The sequence below is a fragment of the Marmota marmota genome, unplaced genomic scaffold, assembly GCF_001458135.2.
Source record: "Marmota marmota marmota unplaced genomic scaffold, marMar, whole genome shotgun sequence".
Classification (NCBI taxonomy): domain Eukaryota; kingdom Metazoa; phylum Chordata; class Mammalia; order Rodentia; family Sciuridae; genus Marmota; species Marmota marmota.
The window spans coordinates 1,613,251-1,633,754 of NW_026000130.1; the positions used below are offsets into that span (position 1 = coordinate 1,613,251).

A 20,504-nucleotide genomic window follows, 5' to 3' on the forward strand; every position below is an offset into this window, starting at 1 on the left:
ATTTTTGTTAGATTTACATTTAACTATTTCATTTTTTGAAGCTAGTGTTTTTAAAATTTCCATTTCTAACTGTTCCTTGCTAGTGTGAAATACAGATGATTTTTATATGTTGACCTTGTATCCACTAACCTTACTGTATTCATTTATTAATTCTAGGAGTTTTTTTGCCAAATCTTTGGGATTATCTATGTAATATAATCATATTGGCTGTAAATGGGCATATATTATCTCTTTTGAAAGTTCTTTTGCCATCTGTTTATTTTATTTAGACTTCCTGCATTGCCATTTTTTCCTCTAGTATTTCTCTTGTGTCTGAAGACCTTTCTTAGCTTTTCTTTTGTAGCAGGTCTTCTTATTCCCTTAATTTTCATTCATCTCATGTCTTTTTTTTTTTTTAGAGAGAGAGAGAGAGAGAATTTTTTTTTAATATTTATATTTTTTTTTAGTTTTCGGCAGACACAACATCTTTGTTTGTATGTGGTGCTGAGGATCGAACCCGGGCCACATGCATGCCAGGCAAGCGCGCTACCGCTTGAGCCACATCCCCAGCCCCTCATCTCATGTCTTTATTCCATCATGATTCCCAGAGGATGCTATCACTGGATGTAGTATTCCTGGGTGACAGTGCTTTCAGCAATTCAAAAATACTTTTCTACTGCCTCTGTGCTTTCTTTAAAACACACACACACACAGGGGCTGGGCTGGGGCTCAGCGATAGCTCACTTGCCTGGCTTGTGTGAAGCACGGGGTTCGATTCTCAGCACTGCGTACAAATAGATAAAATAAAGATCTATAAACAACTAAAAAATATTTTTAAAAAAACCAATCATTTGATCATTTGAGTTATTTTCCCCTTCTTTGTAAATGTGACTTTTATGTGGCTGCTTTCAAATTGTTTTTCTTTATCTTTAGCTTCACTAGTTGGACTGTAGATTGGCTTGGCATGCACTTCTGTGGGTTCATCCTGTTTGGAGTTTGCTGAGTTCCTTGCATCTTTAGGTTTCAGGAAAATGCAGGAAAATTTTAGTCATAATTTTTTAAAATTTTCTTGCTCCATCCGTCTTCTCCCTTTCCTTTCTCTGTCATCTTCATCTTGCTACTAAGCCCATCCCATAATATTTTATCCAACCTGTTATGTTTTTGTTTTATTTTATTTTTAGTAGTCGATGGACCTTTATTGTTTATTTATTTCCATGTGGTGCTGAAAATAAACCCCAGAGCCTCACACATGCTGCACAGTGCTCTACCACTGAGCCCTACCCCAGCCCCTTCCTGTTATGTTTTGATGTTAGAATTTTTCTCGGTATCTTTTCTTTCTCTCTTGAGTGTTTCTTGCAGTTTGCATAGGAGCATTTGCCCCTATTATTGGAGCACGGTTATAATAACCACTTTAAAATCTTGTGATCATGTTCATCTCTGTGTCTTCTCTGCATTTATATGTTAGTTGTCTGATCTCCTGTGAGTTGAGATTTTCCTAGCTCTTCATAGGTCAAGTAATTGTGGTTTATATCTTGGATGTTTTGGTATTTTCTTATGAGTCTGTACATCTTATTTACAGTTTAAGAAGAATGTAGTTATTATTTCGCTTGTTTTAACAATTGACCTGGCTAGATTCAGCCTACAGTTCCTACTTAGTGGACTTTAGTTCCAATGTCTCTTGTTTTCAGAAATGCATTGCTGTACTCGGACCTGATCTTCATGTGCTGGCCCCTCGGGGACTGAGTGCTGGTCTCTCCTGTAGCTTAGTGCTCAACGCCTGTGGCACCGTATTGGATGACTTTCCTAAGCTCCCTCTTTAGGTCCTCTCTTGACACTTTCCAGCTCTCTACCTGCCCCTTCCCTGTCTACCACTGGCAGCTAGGACTCCAGTTCCCTGTGCTGCCCTGTGATCCTGTGACTACATCCAGCAGTGAGGGGGACAAGAGAGAGCGGGGAAGGCATTGCACTCTTGAGACCACAACTGCATGGGCCAGTGAGGAGGTCCTCTTCCTCGGAACTGCAGGCCCCTGCCCAGCAGCCACCACTGCCTACCTGGGGTGTGGGCTGGGAGAGAGTGGACAGAGATTTTAAAATCACAGGGCTTTCGCCATTCCTCCTGACCCGTAGGAGTCCCCTTTCTCTGACCAAAAGGAGAAGGCTTTTCTTGGTGCCCTTCAGTGCACTCAGGGAGTGCCTGTCTTTGGAGTCAAGCTGGGTGAAAACAGATGAGAGAGAAAAACAAAACAAAACAAAAAACTAAAACCAAACAGGAACTCTGTTGCTGGTTTACTCTTCAGAAAGACGCCCTGAGGGTATAGTTCATTGTATTTGGTGGAAAAAGTTGGGAAAAGAGGTAGGTTGGGAAGTTTACCATTTGGAAAAACTCTAGGGAATTCTTCATGCAAGTGTTTTTAGTCATACATGTTTTCCTTTCAGCCTTGCCCTCTCAGGTTGCTCCTGCCACCCTGTTCATGTCCCTCTCCCACATGCACCTGCCCTGGGGATCTTACTGCTGGTCAACAATGGAAGCAGTTAATAAAGCTATGGTTGCTAGTGGTGTAGGCAGCATTTCACAAACTATGTTTCCCAAATACCTAAAGTCAGAAAGGATTTGGGTTGGGGAGGAGTGGAGATGAGCATTTCTTTATATTTTCTGTTTTCAAATATTGTGTGATCTTTTCATTTTGTTCTGTCGTTTTTATATAAAAAATATTTCTCCCCAGATGATAAGGAGTGTTCCACTGTGGTGCAGGATGGTCGTGCGTGAGCAAGAAGTGGTTTGCAGGAACTCTCTGTACTTACTGCTCAATTTCACTATGAATCTAAAACTGCTCCAAAAATAAAGTTCATTTATTAAAAAATATTCTGACCCCAAAACTAAGTAACTTTGACATTGTAGAAGATGGGTGGCTTTGTGCTTCTCCCTGGTACAATGCTATGGATTAGAATTTGAATAAAAAAGTAAGAGTTGGTAGTCAGAGAGTCGACCCAAGGGGTAAACCACCATGGTAGACTTTCATCTGCCCAAGGAAGCCTCACACATCGCACCTATGACCCCACTGTACAGCACCGATGCATATGCTTTTCATAGACTGCTTCTGGAAGGAGTGGATTCCACTAATCTGGTATGGTTTGGGTATAGCTACATTATGGTAGGCACGATGCCATGTTTTTTTTCAACAGTGAGAATCAGGCTGCTTTAATTCCCACGTGGTTGGCGTCAGTGTGTTTCCTAATCTGCTGTTCTGGGCCCACCATTCGGTTTTTCCATTTTGCTTCTGGTCTTACTGCATTCCCCAGAACCAGACGTGTGTGTGGAAGCACACGTTCTCCGTGTTCTGGGGTGGAGGGAAGATTGGTAGGGCAAGGGCACAGAACTCATGCTGAAACCAGATGATTTCTTGGAGCATGTTCAGGAAATTCCCTGGTTTTCTTCTTGGCATGACATTACACACTTCCTATGCCACACCCACGGAAAGAGAGCATGAGATATGGAAAGTTCAGAACTGTGGCTCGAGGGGCTGCAGACTTCTTTCATTGTTTATTTTTAAAGTTTAGAAGAGAAACTCCAGATGATGTAGGCACACTTTATAATCTGACATGAACTCTAACGTTGGGAATCTCTCCAGTGCTAGAAAGTGACACCTACTTAGTTATTTAACTCCTGGTTGGCATTTCATCTTTAATTTCTTATCAAATTTCTGATTCCTTTTTAAAATATGATTAAATTTTCTCATAAGTGTGTCACCTTAGTAACACTTTTGAAAGATTTTGTTTATAACTAATTTGGGGAATAGAAAAGGCTGATATGATATGAAACAATGAGAACTGAGAGCAGATTTCCTTTAGAAATTGATTCTGAACATACCAAAAGCCAACACTGAACAGAAAAACAATTCACAGCTGCAGATTTGGTTAGAACATTCTGTTTAGGCCATTTGGTCCTCTGACTCTGGGTTCCAAACTAAATAACAGTGTTTTCTAAAATAGCCCCCGATCTCTTACATGTGCTTTCGGCATACAATAAGACAGACCAGTACAAAAAAAAGTAAGAAATAGAAGAAGGAGGAATGATTACTCCCAGCTGGGCAGGTAAAACACATTGCCACAGGAAGAATGTGTTCTCTGCTGATTCTCAAGGTTTTATTTTATTTCATTTTTAATATAAAGTGTCAGCAAATAGAAGCAAGAGAAAACTCACTTGAAAATATCAGAAGATAAAAGAAGCACAGCAAATTGTATTGTAGCCAGCCAGCAAGCAGGCAAGCCTTGGCTGAGAAGCTTGCTGATGGCTCCTTTTGTTTTCCTTTGATTTAAAGCCTCATGCCTGTAATCTAATTAACATCGAACTGAGTTGCAAGTACAGTGGCCTGTTTGGTTCAATAATAATACCTTTATATGAAAGGTTAATGAAATGAATTTTCCCTCCATCCAATTCATTAAAAATTGTTCTACAATCAACGGTTGCTAATGGAATAGAGATTAAATATTCATGTTCATAAATTTTCTGTGTCATTTCTGATTTTCCTTCATTTTTGCCTCTATAGGTTGAATTTTACAAGTGTAAGAATTCCCACACAGAAAGCTGGGTTAGAGGTTAATTGCACACCATTAGTTCTTTTATCAAAGAGGTACTGTGGAATAGTGGAAGGAGAGAGGACTGCCAGCAGGATTGTGTCACTTCGTAGCTGTGTGATTTGGGGTACATTTCATAACCTTCTCTTTTGCAATGGTCGTCATCAGAACTTCTTGCAGGGTGGTATAAGGGCCATTGATAAACTATGGAAAGAACCCAGCTCTATGTCTGCCTAGAATAGCTGTTCAATAAATTAGAATTTAGAAAGGTTTGGAAAATAAATAACTACATATATGGAGTAAAACAGGATAACATATTGATATGGCAGTACTATTTTAATGCTAAAATTTGTGTCAGGTTTGGGCCTCAGAAAACCCTGTAATAATTCTAATAATCAGTGTATCAGGGTAAAGTCTCTGAAAGGAAAGAGAGCTTCATATTCCTACAGATATATTTTTGGTCTCATACTTTTCACCAGCCCTTTCCTTCTTTTCCATCCAGGCCAAAGTACCTTATTTAACTTGAGTTTAATGTTTGTTCCAAATAATAAACTTACTATGTCATTGAAGCCTTCTCAATCAACAGAGTGTAAACATTTAAAAAACAATTTTGGTTGAGAAATTTATTTCAAATGTATCATCTACTGTAAAACAGATGATGACATATATACATGAACTATGTCCTCAGTGACTCAAGGTGATCATCATGATCATTAATTTTTTGTGCTTAATTTTGTCAGCCCCTGGTCCATTTTAGAAAAGGCGATTTGTACAAAACTATTCTTAAGATTTCATCTTACTCCAGTCAGAATGGCAGCTATTAAGAATACAAACAACAACAAGTGTTGGTGAGGATGTGAAGGAAAAGGCACACTCATACACTGCTGGTGGGACTGCAAACTGGTGCAGCCAATCTAGAAAGCAGTATGGAGATTCCTTGAAAAACTTGGATTGGAACTACCATTTGACCCACTATCCCTCTCTTCAATTTATACCCAAAGGACTTAAAAACAGCATACTACAGGGACACATCCACATTAATATTTATAGCAGCTCAATTCACAATAGTTAAACTATGGAACCATCCTAGATGCCCTTCAGTTGATGAATGGATAAAGAAACTGTGGTATATATACATAATGGGATATTACTCATTGTTAAAAGAGAATAAAATCCTGGCATTTGAAGGTAAATGGGTGGAAGAGAATATTATGCTAAATGAAGTAATTGAATCCCCAAAACCAAATGCCAAATGTTTTCTCTGATATGTGGATGCTGATCCATAATAGAGATGGTGGGGAGCATGGGAGTAATGGAGGAACTCTAGATAGGGCAAAGGGGAGGGAGGGGCAGGGGGGAGTTATGGGGGTAGGAAAGATGGTGGAATGAGATGGACATCATTACCCAAGTACATGTATGAAGATACAAATGGTGTGACTCTACTTTGTGTATAACCAGAGACATGAAAAATTGTGTTCTATATGTGTACTATGAATTGAAATGCTTTCTGCTGTCATGTAAAACAAATTAGAATAAATAAATAAATAAAAAGAAAAGGCAATTTATAATGTGTAAGCTGGGAAGCAGATGGCCCACCTGACCAAATAGCAAATGCCCAACTGCAAGTGACACAGTTAGTGAGACACTGGGCTCAGCTGAGTACTTGTGAAGTGCTGCCTTTGTGTCTTCCATTTCACATCAGCTAGCAGCCATCATCACAACCCACTGAGGTCATGTTAGCATCCTTGCTGTATGTGGAAATGAAACATAAGATTTGGTGCCATCAAGTGACCTGGTCAGAGATGTATGGCTATGGAGTAACTAGGTCAGGGTCCCCTTCAGCCTTAGATGTTCTTCCTCTTTTACCAACAGCTGTCTTGGGACTAATGTGTGTGGCTCCAGATGAGATGTTCTCCAGTTATTTCACTTGTTACCTGTTCAGTTTCTTCCCATTTAGATATGTGTTCATAGGCTAATTGTTACAGGAAGACCAAACTCTCCATTGCACTATCAAATACAGTAGCTACTGGCCACTGTGGCTCTTTAAATTATGTAATCAAAATAAAACTTAAAATTTAGTTTCTTAGTCATATCAGCCACATTTCAAGTGCTCACTGGCTACAGGAGACACGCTACATATATAATATGTAAAAAATAACAACTTTCATGGTAGCTAATATGTGTATATTTACAGTTTGCTCATGATTAGCATCTGTTTCATGTGATGCAAGCAGTCTTTTATTTACTCACATAATGCATTCCTGAAAAAGTATATGAAAGTTAACTATGTAAAATACTAAATATGCAAATATCAAATGGGAGACGTATGTTCAGCAAGTGAGGAGTGTTAATCCCAGAGAACTAAAAATACAATCTCAAATCATGCCTTTCTTTTTAAAGTCATTTTTCACCTACTCTCTAATTTTATCCTTTGCCATCACAATTGAGCGTTGTTGTTTGTGTGCATACAGTGATGCCAAAGGTTTCCTGGTTTTGACATCCTATAATCATTTTCATTTTTGACCCCACTTGTGTTAAATTACAAAGCAATGCTGCTGCTTTTCAAAAACTAGAATCAGCATTTCTATTTTCTCCATTTCTATTCATTTTAAAAATAAGATAATAAGGGAAAATTTAGTTAAAAAGTCATATGATTTACAAACATTGTCAGAAAAAGCTGGTAATAATGAGGAAAGTTTACACTGGCTACAGGTATACCACAGTCTTCTAATTAGAGAGAATTCTTCTCTGGAAGATATATAAAAAAAAGTTGAAATTCCAACTGTAAAATGCAGGTTGTGAATATTTGTAAAATGTAGGTTGTGCATCTGAAAGTGCAGATTAAATCCAAATCAAAAGGCAGATAATCTGCAAATGCTGGCACTAAGTAGCAGATTATTCATTGTTCATATGAATACACACCCTTAACAATAAGTATAGTTAAGATGATCACACATTGTATATAGAGTTACATGTTTGGTCTGCCCGTGTCCCTGTGCAGAGTAGTTTGCCTTATGGTTCAATGGACCAGGGGGGAGTAGAGAGTTAGGTTGTCACTGGGGTTAGTGACATTCTGGAGTCAATGGAGTGTTAGGAGTGAAGACTTAAAGGTCCTGCACTATTTCCAGGGTACTGGTGAGGTGCCTAGTTTACAGTTGTAAATGTTTCGTCTTTGAGCGTTTTTACTTCAACCCTGGGGACATCTACTTAATAAAAAGCAAATGCTAATAATACTAACAATTTTAACAAGAGGCTGTAAATACTTTAGTCATCACTACATTTTTGTTACTGCTGAAATATTACAGCAACAGTTACTATTAGTTAGAATTTACTGAAGCTGGCAGTCAAGACATTTATAGGTTTTATATTCTTCCCCTCTAGACTGTGAGCACCATGAGGGTGCGAGTCCTGACTTTTGTTTCTTTGTCCTGTGTGTTAGAGTGCCTGGCATGGGAGATTTAGGCAATGGCAATTGAAGGGAGGAAGAAAGGAATGGAAACTTAATCTCATAATCAGTTGCCTTCTTTTATTTGTAAGGTCACTAGTGGCATGCAGAATAATCACTGCGGTTTCTTTTTGGTGAACAAGAACAACAAAAATAAACCAATGACCACAGGACACTTGCAGGACCAGGTATCCCACCTTTAGTCTGGAGTATCACCTTCTCTCTGTAAACATCTTCTTTCAGGCTGAGGTTTCAATTGAGAACTGCTGTTCTCAGGGTACAGGTATTCTCAGTAGTTAAACCATGTTCTTCCTTCTCCCTCTGTGACATTACTAGTGCCCACATGTGGTGTGTATGTGGTAGGCTTCTGAGGTTGACCAGGCACCAGGTATTTAGTCCTGCCTCAAAGGCTTCAGTTTCCTGTGGCATGCTGCACGGACACTGCATCTGCTGTCAACATTTGCCCTTCTCCCCATGAAGTGGCTTCCTGTGAAAGCTGTGATGGCAAGAGCCACATTAATAGCAGGAACCAGTAGGTGGGGAGCTGATTGGCTGGAGGATGTCATGACAATTCTCTTGAAGCTCTGATAAACAGCTGTCAATCTCAGCACATCTTAACCTTGACTTTGGAGGAAGCTGGCAGAGGATCCTGGTGGCTTCTCTGTCTCCCAAGACTTGATAACACCAGTGACTTTTAGTGAGGTGGTTTAGATTTGTCTGGAAGCCTTGTAACAATGAGGGGTCTTGATTCTGTAGTTTCCTGGTTGCTAATTATGTCGTTTCTCTCCCTGGTTGGAGCAAGAGAAGAAATAAATGAAGCAATGATAGGATTGAATACTGAAAGTATTTATTGGAATCCCTTTATGTTCTGTTAGTCTAAAATTACGTGTTCTCACCAAGATAACTAATAATGAAAATAGCTCATTTAATCAAGTAGTTACTCTGTGTCAGCTACTGTACTAAGTTCACTTATTCTATCACCATAACCCACAATCTAGGTTTTATCAGCAACAACTTGAATTCCAGTGGTGTATCTCTCACTCAAATACAGACAAGTAATTTTATTCAACATTTGTTTGTGCATATAATGAATAAAGCATGGGGATAGTTGGGAGAGCTTCATGGAGTCTGGAGTGGGGCTGGTCAGATCCTTAAGGGGAAACAGCTGAGCTTTTGATAGGTGAGCTCTTCTGAAGCTGGATTGGGGAATCCAGGAAGGGCATAGGAAAACCTTTAGAAATCTTTCCTGAAGAAAGGGAATCCAAGATTGTGAAAGGCATGGTCTTCTCTTCTCCCTTATTATCCAGTTTCTGAGTGTCCTAAGAAAATAAAACATGCTGCTGTGTGAACTTGAGACCAGAGTGTGAACTTTGCTAACCCCTTAGGGGTAGGTAAATCTCCATTTCAGTGGTGATACTTGGCAGACAGAGAAATCAGCTGCTATCTCAGTGAAGTAGGACATGTGTAAAACTTTATTTTACAAATGCAAGAAATCATCAAAATTGAGAGTAATTTAAGATTTTTGTGTTTCTAATAGAACATTCTACACAAAATCAATCACTACAGATACCATTTGTCTTGTTCTGTAAATAGTAATCAGTTTATAGGCATTTGGTATATTTATATATGAATATATGTACATATGTATATAAATATACATTTTTAGTTAAGCTTTAATAGAACACTTCTAGACTTATATAAACTATAGTTGTTTTGAGTTGGAACATACTGTGTATTACTTTTGGGATTATAGAAACCACCTAAAATGTGAAATGAAGGGGGTAAATGAAAAATGTCTGTAAACACATTAAAGATTAAAACAAAGGCTGAGACCAGGGAAACGATTGATCTTATGAATTAGTAATGAAAGTGCATTTACAGGTTATTGTCTTTCTGGGTCTGAGTTTTAACAGCTGCTGATAGTTTTAACTAACAGAGGCCTGAATAGCCTGTAATAATTTGAGTATTCATTGCATTATGGATTGCTTCTTAATGGGAGCCCTGAATAGCATTGTCTTGCTTAAAGTATTGTTATAAAAATGGAATAAGTGAATAAATTCTGCAAACATGAACGGTCCTTACTCTCTTATTCTCTGTGTTGTGTGTACATGTGATGTAAAATTATATGCTAAGCTTACTGAGTAGTAGTTTTAAGAGTTTGAAACTTCATTTAGATTCCATGAGTACAAATAGTGAAAATGTCTTAAGTATGTTGGACTGAAAAGGTTAAGTTTATGTCATAAACAGTATTGTAAGAATGTTTAGAAGGAATAGGAAGCCAACTATTTTAGAAGCAGATGTTGTCATATAAGCAATGAATGCATTAATAATATGTCATTTTAATGCATTATTTAATTGGGTACAGGGCCCTTTGCTGGTTACATACTGTAACATGTTGTCCATATACTTGGTTTTACTCTGTGTACTTGAAAACAAACTGCAGTTTCTTTTCTTTTTTGGAGTACCAGGGATTGAAGTCGGGGCACTCAACCACTGAGCCACATCCCCAGCCCTATTTTGTATTTTATTTAGAGACAAGGTCTCACTGAGTTGCTTAGCACCTTGCTTTTGCTGAGGATGGCTTGGAATTTGCAATCCTTCTGCCTCAGCCTCCCGAGCTGCTGGGGTTACAGGGGTGCACCACTGTGCCTGGCCACAAACTGCAGTTTTTTAAAACTATTCTAAAATTCAAATATTTAAATTCTCAGTTTAAATATTTTCTTAACTTACTTATCCTTTCTTCAGTTATCTATAAGGGGGAATGTTTTACTATCATCACAGATGATTATACTAGTTTTAAAACTAATCCAGTTAAAAGATACAGCGGACAAAAACCGTTTTTAAGCAAAGCACACATTTTTTTTCCTTTTACGCTCCTAAGTGATTTTTAAAATTTTGTTCTTTTTAGATATACATGACAGTAGCATGTATTTTGATATATTCTACATACATGGAGTATGACTATTCTAATTAGGATCCCATTCTTGTGGTTATACATGATAAGTTACACTGGTCATGTATTCATATATGTACATAGGAAAGTTGTGTCTGATTCATTCTTTAGTCTTTCCTATTTCTCATCCCCCTCCCTTCCCTTCATTCCCCTTTGTCTAATACAATGAACTTCTATTTTTCCCTCTCCTTCTTACTGAGTGTTAGCATCAACATATCAGAGAGAACATTCAACCTTTGGTTTTTTTGGGGACTGGCTTATTTTGTCTCCATGATAGTCTCCAGATCCATCCATTTAACAGCAAAAGTCATAAAATCATTCTTTTTTATGGCTGAGTCCCTTATATATATGTACATTTTTCTTTATCCATTCATCTGTTGAAGGGCACCTAAGTTGCCTCCATAGCTTGACTCTTGTAAATTGAGTTGCTATAAATACTGAAGTGGCCGCATCACTGTAGGATGATGATTTTAAGTCCTTTGAGTATATGCTGAGGAGTGGGATAACCGAGTCAAATGGTGGTCCAATTCCAAGTTTTCTGAGGAATCTCCATACTGCTTTCCAGAGTGGTTGCATCAATTTGTAGTTTCACCAGCAATGTATGGGTGTGCTTTTTCCCCAACATCCTCGACAACATTTATTGTTACTTGTCTTCTTGATTGTTGCCATTCTGACTGGAGTGAGTTTTAATTTGCATTTCTCTAATTGCTAGACCATTTTTATATATTTGTTGACCATTTTTATATTTTCTTCTGTGAAGTACCTGGGTTTCCCATTTTGTAAATTGAGCTGCTATAAATACTGATGTGGCTGCATCATTAGGTTTTGTTTTGTTTTTTTGTTTTTTTGGTGTGTGTGTTTTTTACGTTTTTTGAGTTGTTTATGTATCTTGGAGATTAATACTCTTTCTTAGGTGCAGGTGGCAAAGATTTTCTCCCATTCTATAGACTCTTTCTTCTCATTCTTGATTGTTTTCTTTGTTGTGAAGGAGCTTTTTAGTTTGATCCCATCTGTTTATTGATTCTTGACTTTACTTCTTGTGCTTTAGGAGTCTTGTCAAGTTAGTTCCTAAGCTGACATGATGGAGAGTTGGGCCTACACTTTCTTCTATCAGGGGCAGGGTCTCTGGTCTAATGCCTAGTTCCTTGATCCACTTTAAGTTGATTTTTGAAAAAACATATTTTAAGTAATTTTTAAAATACTGCATCTGAAACACAACGTTAAAAGTACATAAGCAGAGGCTGGAGTTGTGGCTCAGAGGCAGAGCGCTTGCCTAGCATGTGTGAGGCACTGGGTTTGATTCTCAGCACCACATATAAATAAATGAATGAAATAAAGCTCTATTAACAGTAACAAAAATATTTTTTAAAAAGTACATAAGCATGTTATGTTACTCATTATTAAAATTATCTTAATAGTAATCACAAATTGATATTTTTTCCTTTTAATTACAGAAGGGAGAAAATTCAAAATAAGTTGAATTTCTCTCTTACTTATTATGCACTGTACCAGATACTTTGGAAAGAGATAAAGAACTCTCCTTCAGGGGCTTATGGAATTAAAGATGGTATAGAAGATTTTTAAAATATATTTTTAGTATGGGGGTAAATGCCAAGGAATGTGATAAAATTAAGAAGTGTCCCAGCTGGGCGTAGTGGCACTCGCCTGTCATCTCAGCGGCTGGGGAGGCTGAGGCAGGAGGATCCTGAGGTCAAAGTCAGCCTCAGCAACAGTGAGGTGCTAAGCAACTCAGTGAGACCCTGTCTCTAAATAAAATACAAAACAGGGCTGGGGATGTGGCTCAGTGGTCCAGTGCCCCTGAGTTCTCCCCAGCACCCCTCAGAAAAAAAAAGAAGTGTCCCAAAAGTAAAAAGAATGAAAGTTCTGAAAGTGAGGATGCTCACATTTGATGATCTTAGAAGAACTCAATTCATTTGGTTACCAACCGCCTGTCTTCTTTTTGGACTGAGGCCATCCACTTTGGTTCTGCTAACCTGTTTATTCTACTGCAGAACCCCAGTCAGCCCCCTGGGTAACCCGCATTGTCCTCCTCTGTTTCCAGGCATACTTCCGACAGGGTGTTGCCCTCCAGTACCTTGGACGTCATGCCGATGCCCTGGCAGCCTTCGCTTCTGGACTGGCTCAAGACCCCAAGAGCCTCCAGCTTCTGGTGGGGATGGTAGAAGCCGCCATGAAATCTCCCATGAGAGGTAAATATGATGAAAGTACTTGGTCTGATCTTAATTTAAAGTTAAACATTTGTAACCTTCTAAGACTTTAGGCTCAGGGACAAGAAATTGATAAGATATAAAACTTAATGGGCTGGGAGTGTGGCTCAGTGGTAGAGCGATTGCCTAGCCTGGGCCAGGGCCTGGGTTCAATCTCCAGGATGGTGGGACGAGAGGGTGGTCTCAGATTGGCTAAGATCTGACATCTTACACAAAGGAAGATCAAGACACACAGCCAGTCATTGACGTTAATGAGGCAGAAGAGTATGGAAGACCACTGGCCTGGACATGGAATATATTCTTCAATTTTTCATTAACTAACTACATGACCATGAGTTGACCACTTCTTCAGAGTTTATGGTTCTTTAAATAATTTTCTTTTTTATTTTTTGTAGTTCTGAGATTCTGTAATTCTAAACCACAATGCCTCTAATAGTAAATTGATTTCTTCAGATGAACCAATATACCTTCTAGAAATAAATAACTGAAGATATTAGACATTCTTTTGTTTCCTAAAAGAGAATGTGTACCTAACGAGAGGTGGTATCTAATATTTTACAGAGGAGCAATAAGAGATTATGTTGAATTAAAAGGAGAGAGGGGCTGAGGCTGTGGCTCAGCGCTAGAGTACTTTCCAAGCACGTGCGAGGCCCTGGGTTCAATCCTCAGCACCACATAAAAATAAAAACAAATAAAAGTAAAGGCGTTGTGTAAAAAAAAAAAAAAGGAGAGAGAGCAAAACAAGATGAATAGACACTATAGTTTATATTTATTTTTCTCTGTTATTTTTTCTACTTTATTGTAACCAGTATTCTGGAAAAACAAGCGAAGGGAATGAAAATGGTACTGTAAAGGTTAGAGTAGCTTTCTGGCCCCAAATAGATTGGCTTCATTTTGAGGAACATTGATTTTTTGTTTTTTCCTTTCTTCTTTGCGTTGCTGGGATCGAACCTAAGGCCTTGCTCATGCTAGGCAAGTGCTTTACCTTTACTGAGCAACACCCCCAGCCTGGGAACATTGATTTTTGAGGAATGAGCTGTTGGGAATATTTGACTGAAAGCTTGTACCAGTTGTTGTCTTTAAGTGGCAACGGAGTCACTAAGGCGTAGTCATGGCATACAGAAGACAGCTAATGTCTGACCCTAATTAGGTTATGTCAAGCAGAACTCTGTTTTTGACTCAAAAATGATGCACTTTTGAATTTTTCATATGGGAGAATAAACCTAAAAATTTCAATGGTAGTATAATTTGACATTTTATCTAGTTTTGAAATGTAGCATTAGATGGTTTTATTATACTGACTACTATCGTACTTGGCTCAAAATATGTGTTAAATAAAAGTGTGATGGACTCAATGCTGCTCGTATGGTCTCTGGACGATTCATATCTGTAAAACATCTTTTTCCTGAAAGTTAGGGATTTTGTGTTTTAGAAAAAAATGTGGTAAGAAAACCTCCCTTCATGCAACTTTATAAGCCATACAGAGCCGAGTCTTTGCTGCAGGAACCTAATGGCTTCTCCCACTGTGGGACCTGCTGTTAATAAACTCTGACTCAGAGCAGATGCGCTTTGGAGCTCCAGAGCTGGGGGCGGGGAGGGGAGGGACTGACGACAAAAACCAACCTGTCTCTCTTGTATATTTTTTTCTAGCGTTTTCCCATCCTCTCCTTAAATCCCCCACAAAGAATATACATGGGATATTTTATTTAGTTCATGAGGATATCACTTCTTTATTCAGGTGTTTGTGCTGCTGCCTTAGAATATTGGAGTGAATGTGTTGCTATCAGCAGAATCAAACTTATAGTTTTTCCTTTGAAGCAATTTGTTTAGATAAATGTAAGGAAATCTTCCCTGCACTGAGAAAAATAGCTCAGAGCTGCTGTCACCCTTAGGGTTTTCTGTGCCACTTCTTTGTGTCTTACAGTGAGTGACCTAAGGCTGACCCTGGAGAAGGCTGCTTCTTCCAGGTGCCTGGAGCGCTTCAATATTTTCTCCTCTTCCCTTAAGGCAATTTAATTTATCTGGTTTATTTTTAGCGTTGCCTTTACCACTGTATCTACTCCAGGTGGGCTTCTCTTAACATTTTATAGGCTGTTGCTTTGCACACTGCTGTTCTGCACATCATCCTATATCTTTTTAAAACTGTTTTTATTAGTCATTGCAGTTATACATGGTAGTGGGGTTCATTTGGCCTAATCACACACACGGAATGTAATATGCTCCATTTCAGTCCCCAGTGCTTCCTTTCCCACCGCCAGTCCCTCCCCGTTGCTCTTCCTCTCCTCTACTGGTCATCTGACATCTTAATGACCTCTTTTTTGTCATGTGATTGTAATTTACAAAATCTATCATCACCTGCTGCTGGTTTATTTACCCACCATTTATTTTACCTTCCTGCATCTTTAAAAAAATTTTTTTATAGTAGATGGACACACAATACCTTTATCTCATTTTTTTTTTTTTAATATGGTGCTGGGGATCGAGCCCAGTGCCTCACATGTGCTAGGAGAGCGCTCTACCAACTGAGCTACAGACACAGCCCACCTTCCTGTATCTTTATATGTTTTCCCCAATGTCACATGGCTAAGGGATCTGGACACTTCATAGGTAGGTCTTTTCTGTGTATGTATTGTTTTTATTTTGTAATTCTTTTTTTTTTGTACTGGGGATTGAACCAAGGGATGCTCCACCACTGAGCCACATCCCTACCCCCTTTTATGTTTTTATTTAGACATAGGGTTTTGCTAAATTGCTGAGGCTGGTTTTGAACTCTCGACCCTCCCACCTCAGCCTCCCAAGCCACTGGGATTAGAGGAGTATGCCACCGTGCCCGGCTGTTTTGTAATTCTTGAATGCATCAGAGAAAACTCCCTAGTCCAGGATCTTATAAAAGCAAACAGAACTTCCAGGACCAACACAGTGTTTCTATGGTGGGTCAGTCTGGAAGTTTTAAGATTTCATTTTTGTTAAGGCGGAACCAATGTATATTAATATACTCTGTTTGCTATATTTATACAAATACTATATTTATCTATATGAAAACTAACTTAATTTATTGTTATTATTTCCCATATTTCTCAGTGAATTAAATCTGCTTTATTTTTACAGTGTGACTCATGTTCACAAAGTGGCTGTCAGTTTAACTATTTCTCTTTGTGCATTTGGTTACAGTATCGTATACAATGTATTTCCCTTAAATCATTAACAGAAATATAAAAGTAAGTAGAGATATAAACTGGTACTCACATGATTTCTCAACTTACCCTTTGATATTTTCCATTTCTTCTTAGCTGGTCCTTCAGCAGTTTCAGGTCACAGGATCTGGTCGATGTTTGAGCAGAGTTGGGGGCTGTAGCACACTACTGCTGCCGACCGTGGATTTAATAAGACAATTAGAAATCGAGATTGAGTTTGCCTTTATTTGTTCCTCTAAAGATGCAGGGCGGCTTCTTGCTGAGGGTTCTCTTGTGTGTATTTTCTCTCCTTTTGTTAATTTAGTGATCTAAAGGCAATTACATTTATGGGCTGTCACCTGTTGTGTTTCTAACAGCTCTAGAGGATCCCAGGAAGCTGCTTTTATAAAATGCCCATAGAAAATGGCTGTTGAATGCATAAACTTTTCTCTCAGGTTGAGCGGGGCTCACCTTTTATTGGCCTGATGTCCACCCTCAGTGGACCCTTGCCCTCTGACTTTCTTTTAGATGCACCTTTCACAGGAGGCCTATTTTTGAAATGCTGTGTGAAAAACTCAGGCTTCCTCCCAGCCAACAAGGGTGGGATCTAATTCCAGCACTGCCATTTGCCAGTCCACTGGCTGAGCAAGGGCCCTGCCCCGCTGTGCGCAGTGCTCCTCTGTAGAGGTAGATGGTAGCACAGGCCAGGCCCTACGAAGGCAGCTCTATAGGGGGCCTTCTGCTTTGCAGATGATGTCCAGAGTCTCACTGAGGAGGGGAGGCAGCAGCAGTGTTAACCTGCTCTTGTGTTGTGGTGGCAGAAGGAACACTTCCCAGTACACCAGGTTCTGCATGTGAACATTCGCTGAGAAGTTCTCTCAGGCCTGAGCATTAGACAGCTTGCTCCCTTTTATTCTCCTCTCCAGGTATCCCAGCTAACCCCCTGCTGTTCTTGAAAAACACTGTGTTTTCCATTATGTCCTGTTTCCTGCAGACATTGCTTCCTCTGAGGAGCCTCCCCATACCTTCCCTTTAGGATCACATGGCACCTTCTACTGGTTCTAAGAACTCTGGCTTGGAAGCTGTCTCATTATTTTATATATTACCAAGAAAGAAGAAGACACTGCTGATTAAATGCTGACAAGGTCCTTGCTTCTCACTTTTTATTTGTATATATTGAAAGAGATCTTTTAGGCCTATTTAGATGTAGTGGCAAACCATCGTGAGTCACGCACCCTTAAGTTCAGGATACAGAATCCCCAATTCAGAAATGTTAATACGTGAGTGAATGTGCACCTCAGAAGTAATGAGGATCACATGTCTCTCAGCTCGGTGGGTTGTTTTGCTGGCCTCTACTACATCCCTACAAGCTCTTCACGTGTCAGGAAACGTGACTTTGTTTACCTTAAACTCTTAAAGCCTTTACATTTCAAAAACCCATACCCATGGATCAGTCAGTGTTGGGAAGGGCCTTTTTGTTCTTATGGAGCCGGTTTGACCTTGACTATTTCATGTATTATGCATAGATTCTAGAAAGAAAAACATCTTAATAGCTGTAGACTCCAAATCTCTGTTGTATCTAGCCTGACAAAAATCACAAAGTTAGTCTCTTTTCTAAACACTCAACTTTACCCTGGAACAGGCAAATTAGAATAATAGAGTTGCAAAGAATCTTAAAGATCATCTATACATTAAAAAAAAATCATCTCTCCATCTTTTTTTCATCAGAAGCATGTACAACTAGCCAGGTGTGGTGGTGTGCACAGAGAGCCTGCTAGGCAGGCTGAAGCAGGAGACTAGCCAGGGCCAGGAGTTGGAGACTGGCCTAGGCAACGTAGCAAGCCTGTCTCAGAAACACACAGCAAAAAGCTTATGAGCATTTTCAGGGCTGGGGGTGTAGCTCAGTGGTAGAGCACCTTTCTACCATGTGCAAAGCCCAGGGTTCAATCCCCAATACTCCAAACAATAGCAACAACAAAAAACACGTACAACTGCTAATTAGAGCTTCTGATTAGTGAATATGGACCAATGAGACAATTACAGTCAAAAACAAAGAAATTTGACATTAAAATTTTTTGAAAATTTACATACAGTGAAATGGACAATTCTGTGTCCGTGTCTGTACCCAAGCATAGGTGCACACATACGCATCTGTGTATCCACTTATGTACATGTGCACATGTATAGATTTGTGTACTACATTTGACAAAGTGAGGAGGCTGAGGCTGTGTGGCTTTGAAATTCCCATCTCTTCATCCATAACTCAGTATTTTCTCTACCCTTCCACCTCAGCTTCCTTCGCTGACAGGTGTCCTCTGGTCAACTCGGCTGGCCTGCTTAGCACTCTGCTTTCTGTGCACCCATCTTCTCCTGGTGCCTCTGGTTAGGACAAATCCTTTGCAACTTTTTTTAAAAATATTTTTTAGTTGTAGATTGACACAGTACCTTCATTTCATTCATTTATTTTTATGTAGTGCTGAGGATTGGACCCAGGGCCTCACATGTGCCAGGCAAGCATTCTACCCCTGAGCTCCAGCTCCAGCCCCCATTGCACCGTTTGGCTCTTAAAAAGCAAAGACCTGTCTGGGTCCTGCCCTGTCTTCAAGAAATCAATTCTGCTTCCAGGAAGCTTTCCAGTTGCCCCTGCTAACCCCCCTTCCTGTCAGCTTTAGGGTTTCCTCCACACTGGCATTTATCCTTTAATGTGCATATATTCTCTACAAGTGGGGATCTGATCTCTTCTCATTTCTTCAATTTCATTTCATCTCATGGAAACTTGCACAATTAAAGATTTCTTTCTCTTTTAAGACTCTTTTTAGCTGTTGTAAGGTTCTCTTCTTTCTACTTCTGTTGTACAGTTTTAGAGGCTTAATTAGGTGGGTCTTTTTCTAACGTAGCCATGGTTGCTATGGGAAAAATATCTCCAAATGAAGCAAAGTGACTTTGTGGGCTGTCGGTGTTTGAACAATCTTCCTGTATTTTAGGAATTCCCCATTTTATACTTCTGCTTCCTGCCTTCTACCATAAGAGCTGAAAGCATCAAATCCTAATTTTCACCACCATTGAATTAAGAGCAGAAAGTTCAAAGAAGAAAGGACAGCACAGAATTATTTCTGGTGCTGGTAGGTGGCAAGAGCAATGTCCATTTTCCCAGGGTGGTGATCAGTGGTAGGGGCAGCATTGCAAGCTGTGGCATCCTGTGTTGAGTGGTGGCGATTATGTTGCCTTCAGTGGGCAGCTTTTGTGGCATGATTTTGACTGTGGGTTTGGAGGTCTGGATTTTCACCCTTCCCAATAGTCAGTTGCTCAGGGCATTTCTCTTCTACTAAAACCAGCCAAGACTGGTTTCTGTTGCTAGTGACTAAGCAAGAAGAGTGAAGCAGGTAGCATCACTATACCAAACCTTGACTATCCTACAGAGCAATAGTAACAAATGCAGCATGGTATTGGTACAAAATAGACTTGTAGATCAATGGTACAGAATAGAGGATACAGAGACAAACCCTCATAAATACAGTTATCTCATATTAGACAAAGGCACCAAATACATATATTGGAGAAAAGATAGTCTCTCCAACAAATGGTGCTGGGGAAACTAGAAATCCATATGTAGCAAAAATGAAATTAAACCTCTGTTATCATTCATAAAACTCAACTCAAAGTGGATCAGAAGGTTCAGAATCCTGCACCTAATAGAAGAAAAAGAAGGTCCAAATCTTCATCATATTGGATTAGGCCCCGACTTCCTATAGTGCAAGAAATAGAATCAAGAATCAATGAGTGGGATGGATTCAAACTAAAAAGCTTCTTCTCAGAAAAGAAACAATCAGTGAGGTGAATAGAGAGCAAATTTTTACTGCAAGCACATCAGATAGAGCACTAATCTCTAGGATATATAAAGAACTCAAAAATTTTAACACCAAACAAAAACAAATAACCCAATCAATCATCAATGGGTCAAGGAAATGAACAGACACTTCTCAGAAGATGATATACAATCAAACAACAAATATATGAAAAAATGTTCAACTTCTCTATCAATTAGAGAAATGCAAATCAAAACTTCTCTAAGATTTCATCTCATTCCAGTCAGAATGGCAGCTGTTAAGAATACAAACAACAACAGGAGTTGGTGAGGATATGGGGGGAAA

The 20,504-nt window shown here is 39.2% G+C and overlaps 1 protein-coding gene across 1 annotated transcript in view; it reads left to right on the forward strand.

The window, feature by feature from the left end:
- The window catches only part of Ttc28 (tetratricopeptide repeat domain 28), a 583,072-nt gene that overhangs the window by 295,051 nt on the left and 267,517 nt on the right, over positions 1 to 20,504 (forward strand). The window contains exon 5 of the mRNA XM_048784881.1: positions 13,015 to 13,162. Coding sequence (XP_048640838.1) covers positions 13,015 to 13,162 — 148 coding nt within the window. The remainder of the gene's footprint in view (positions 1 to 13,014; positions 13,163 to 20,504) is intronic.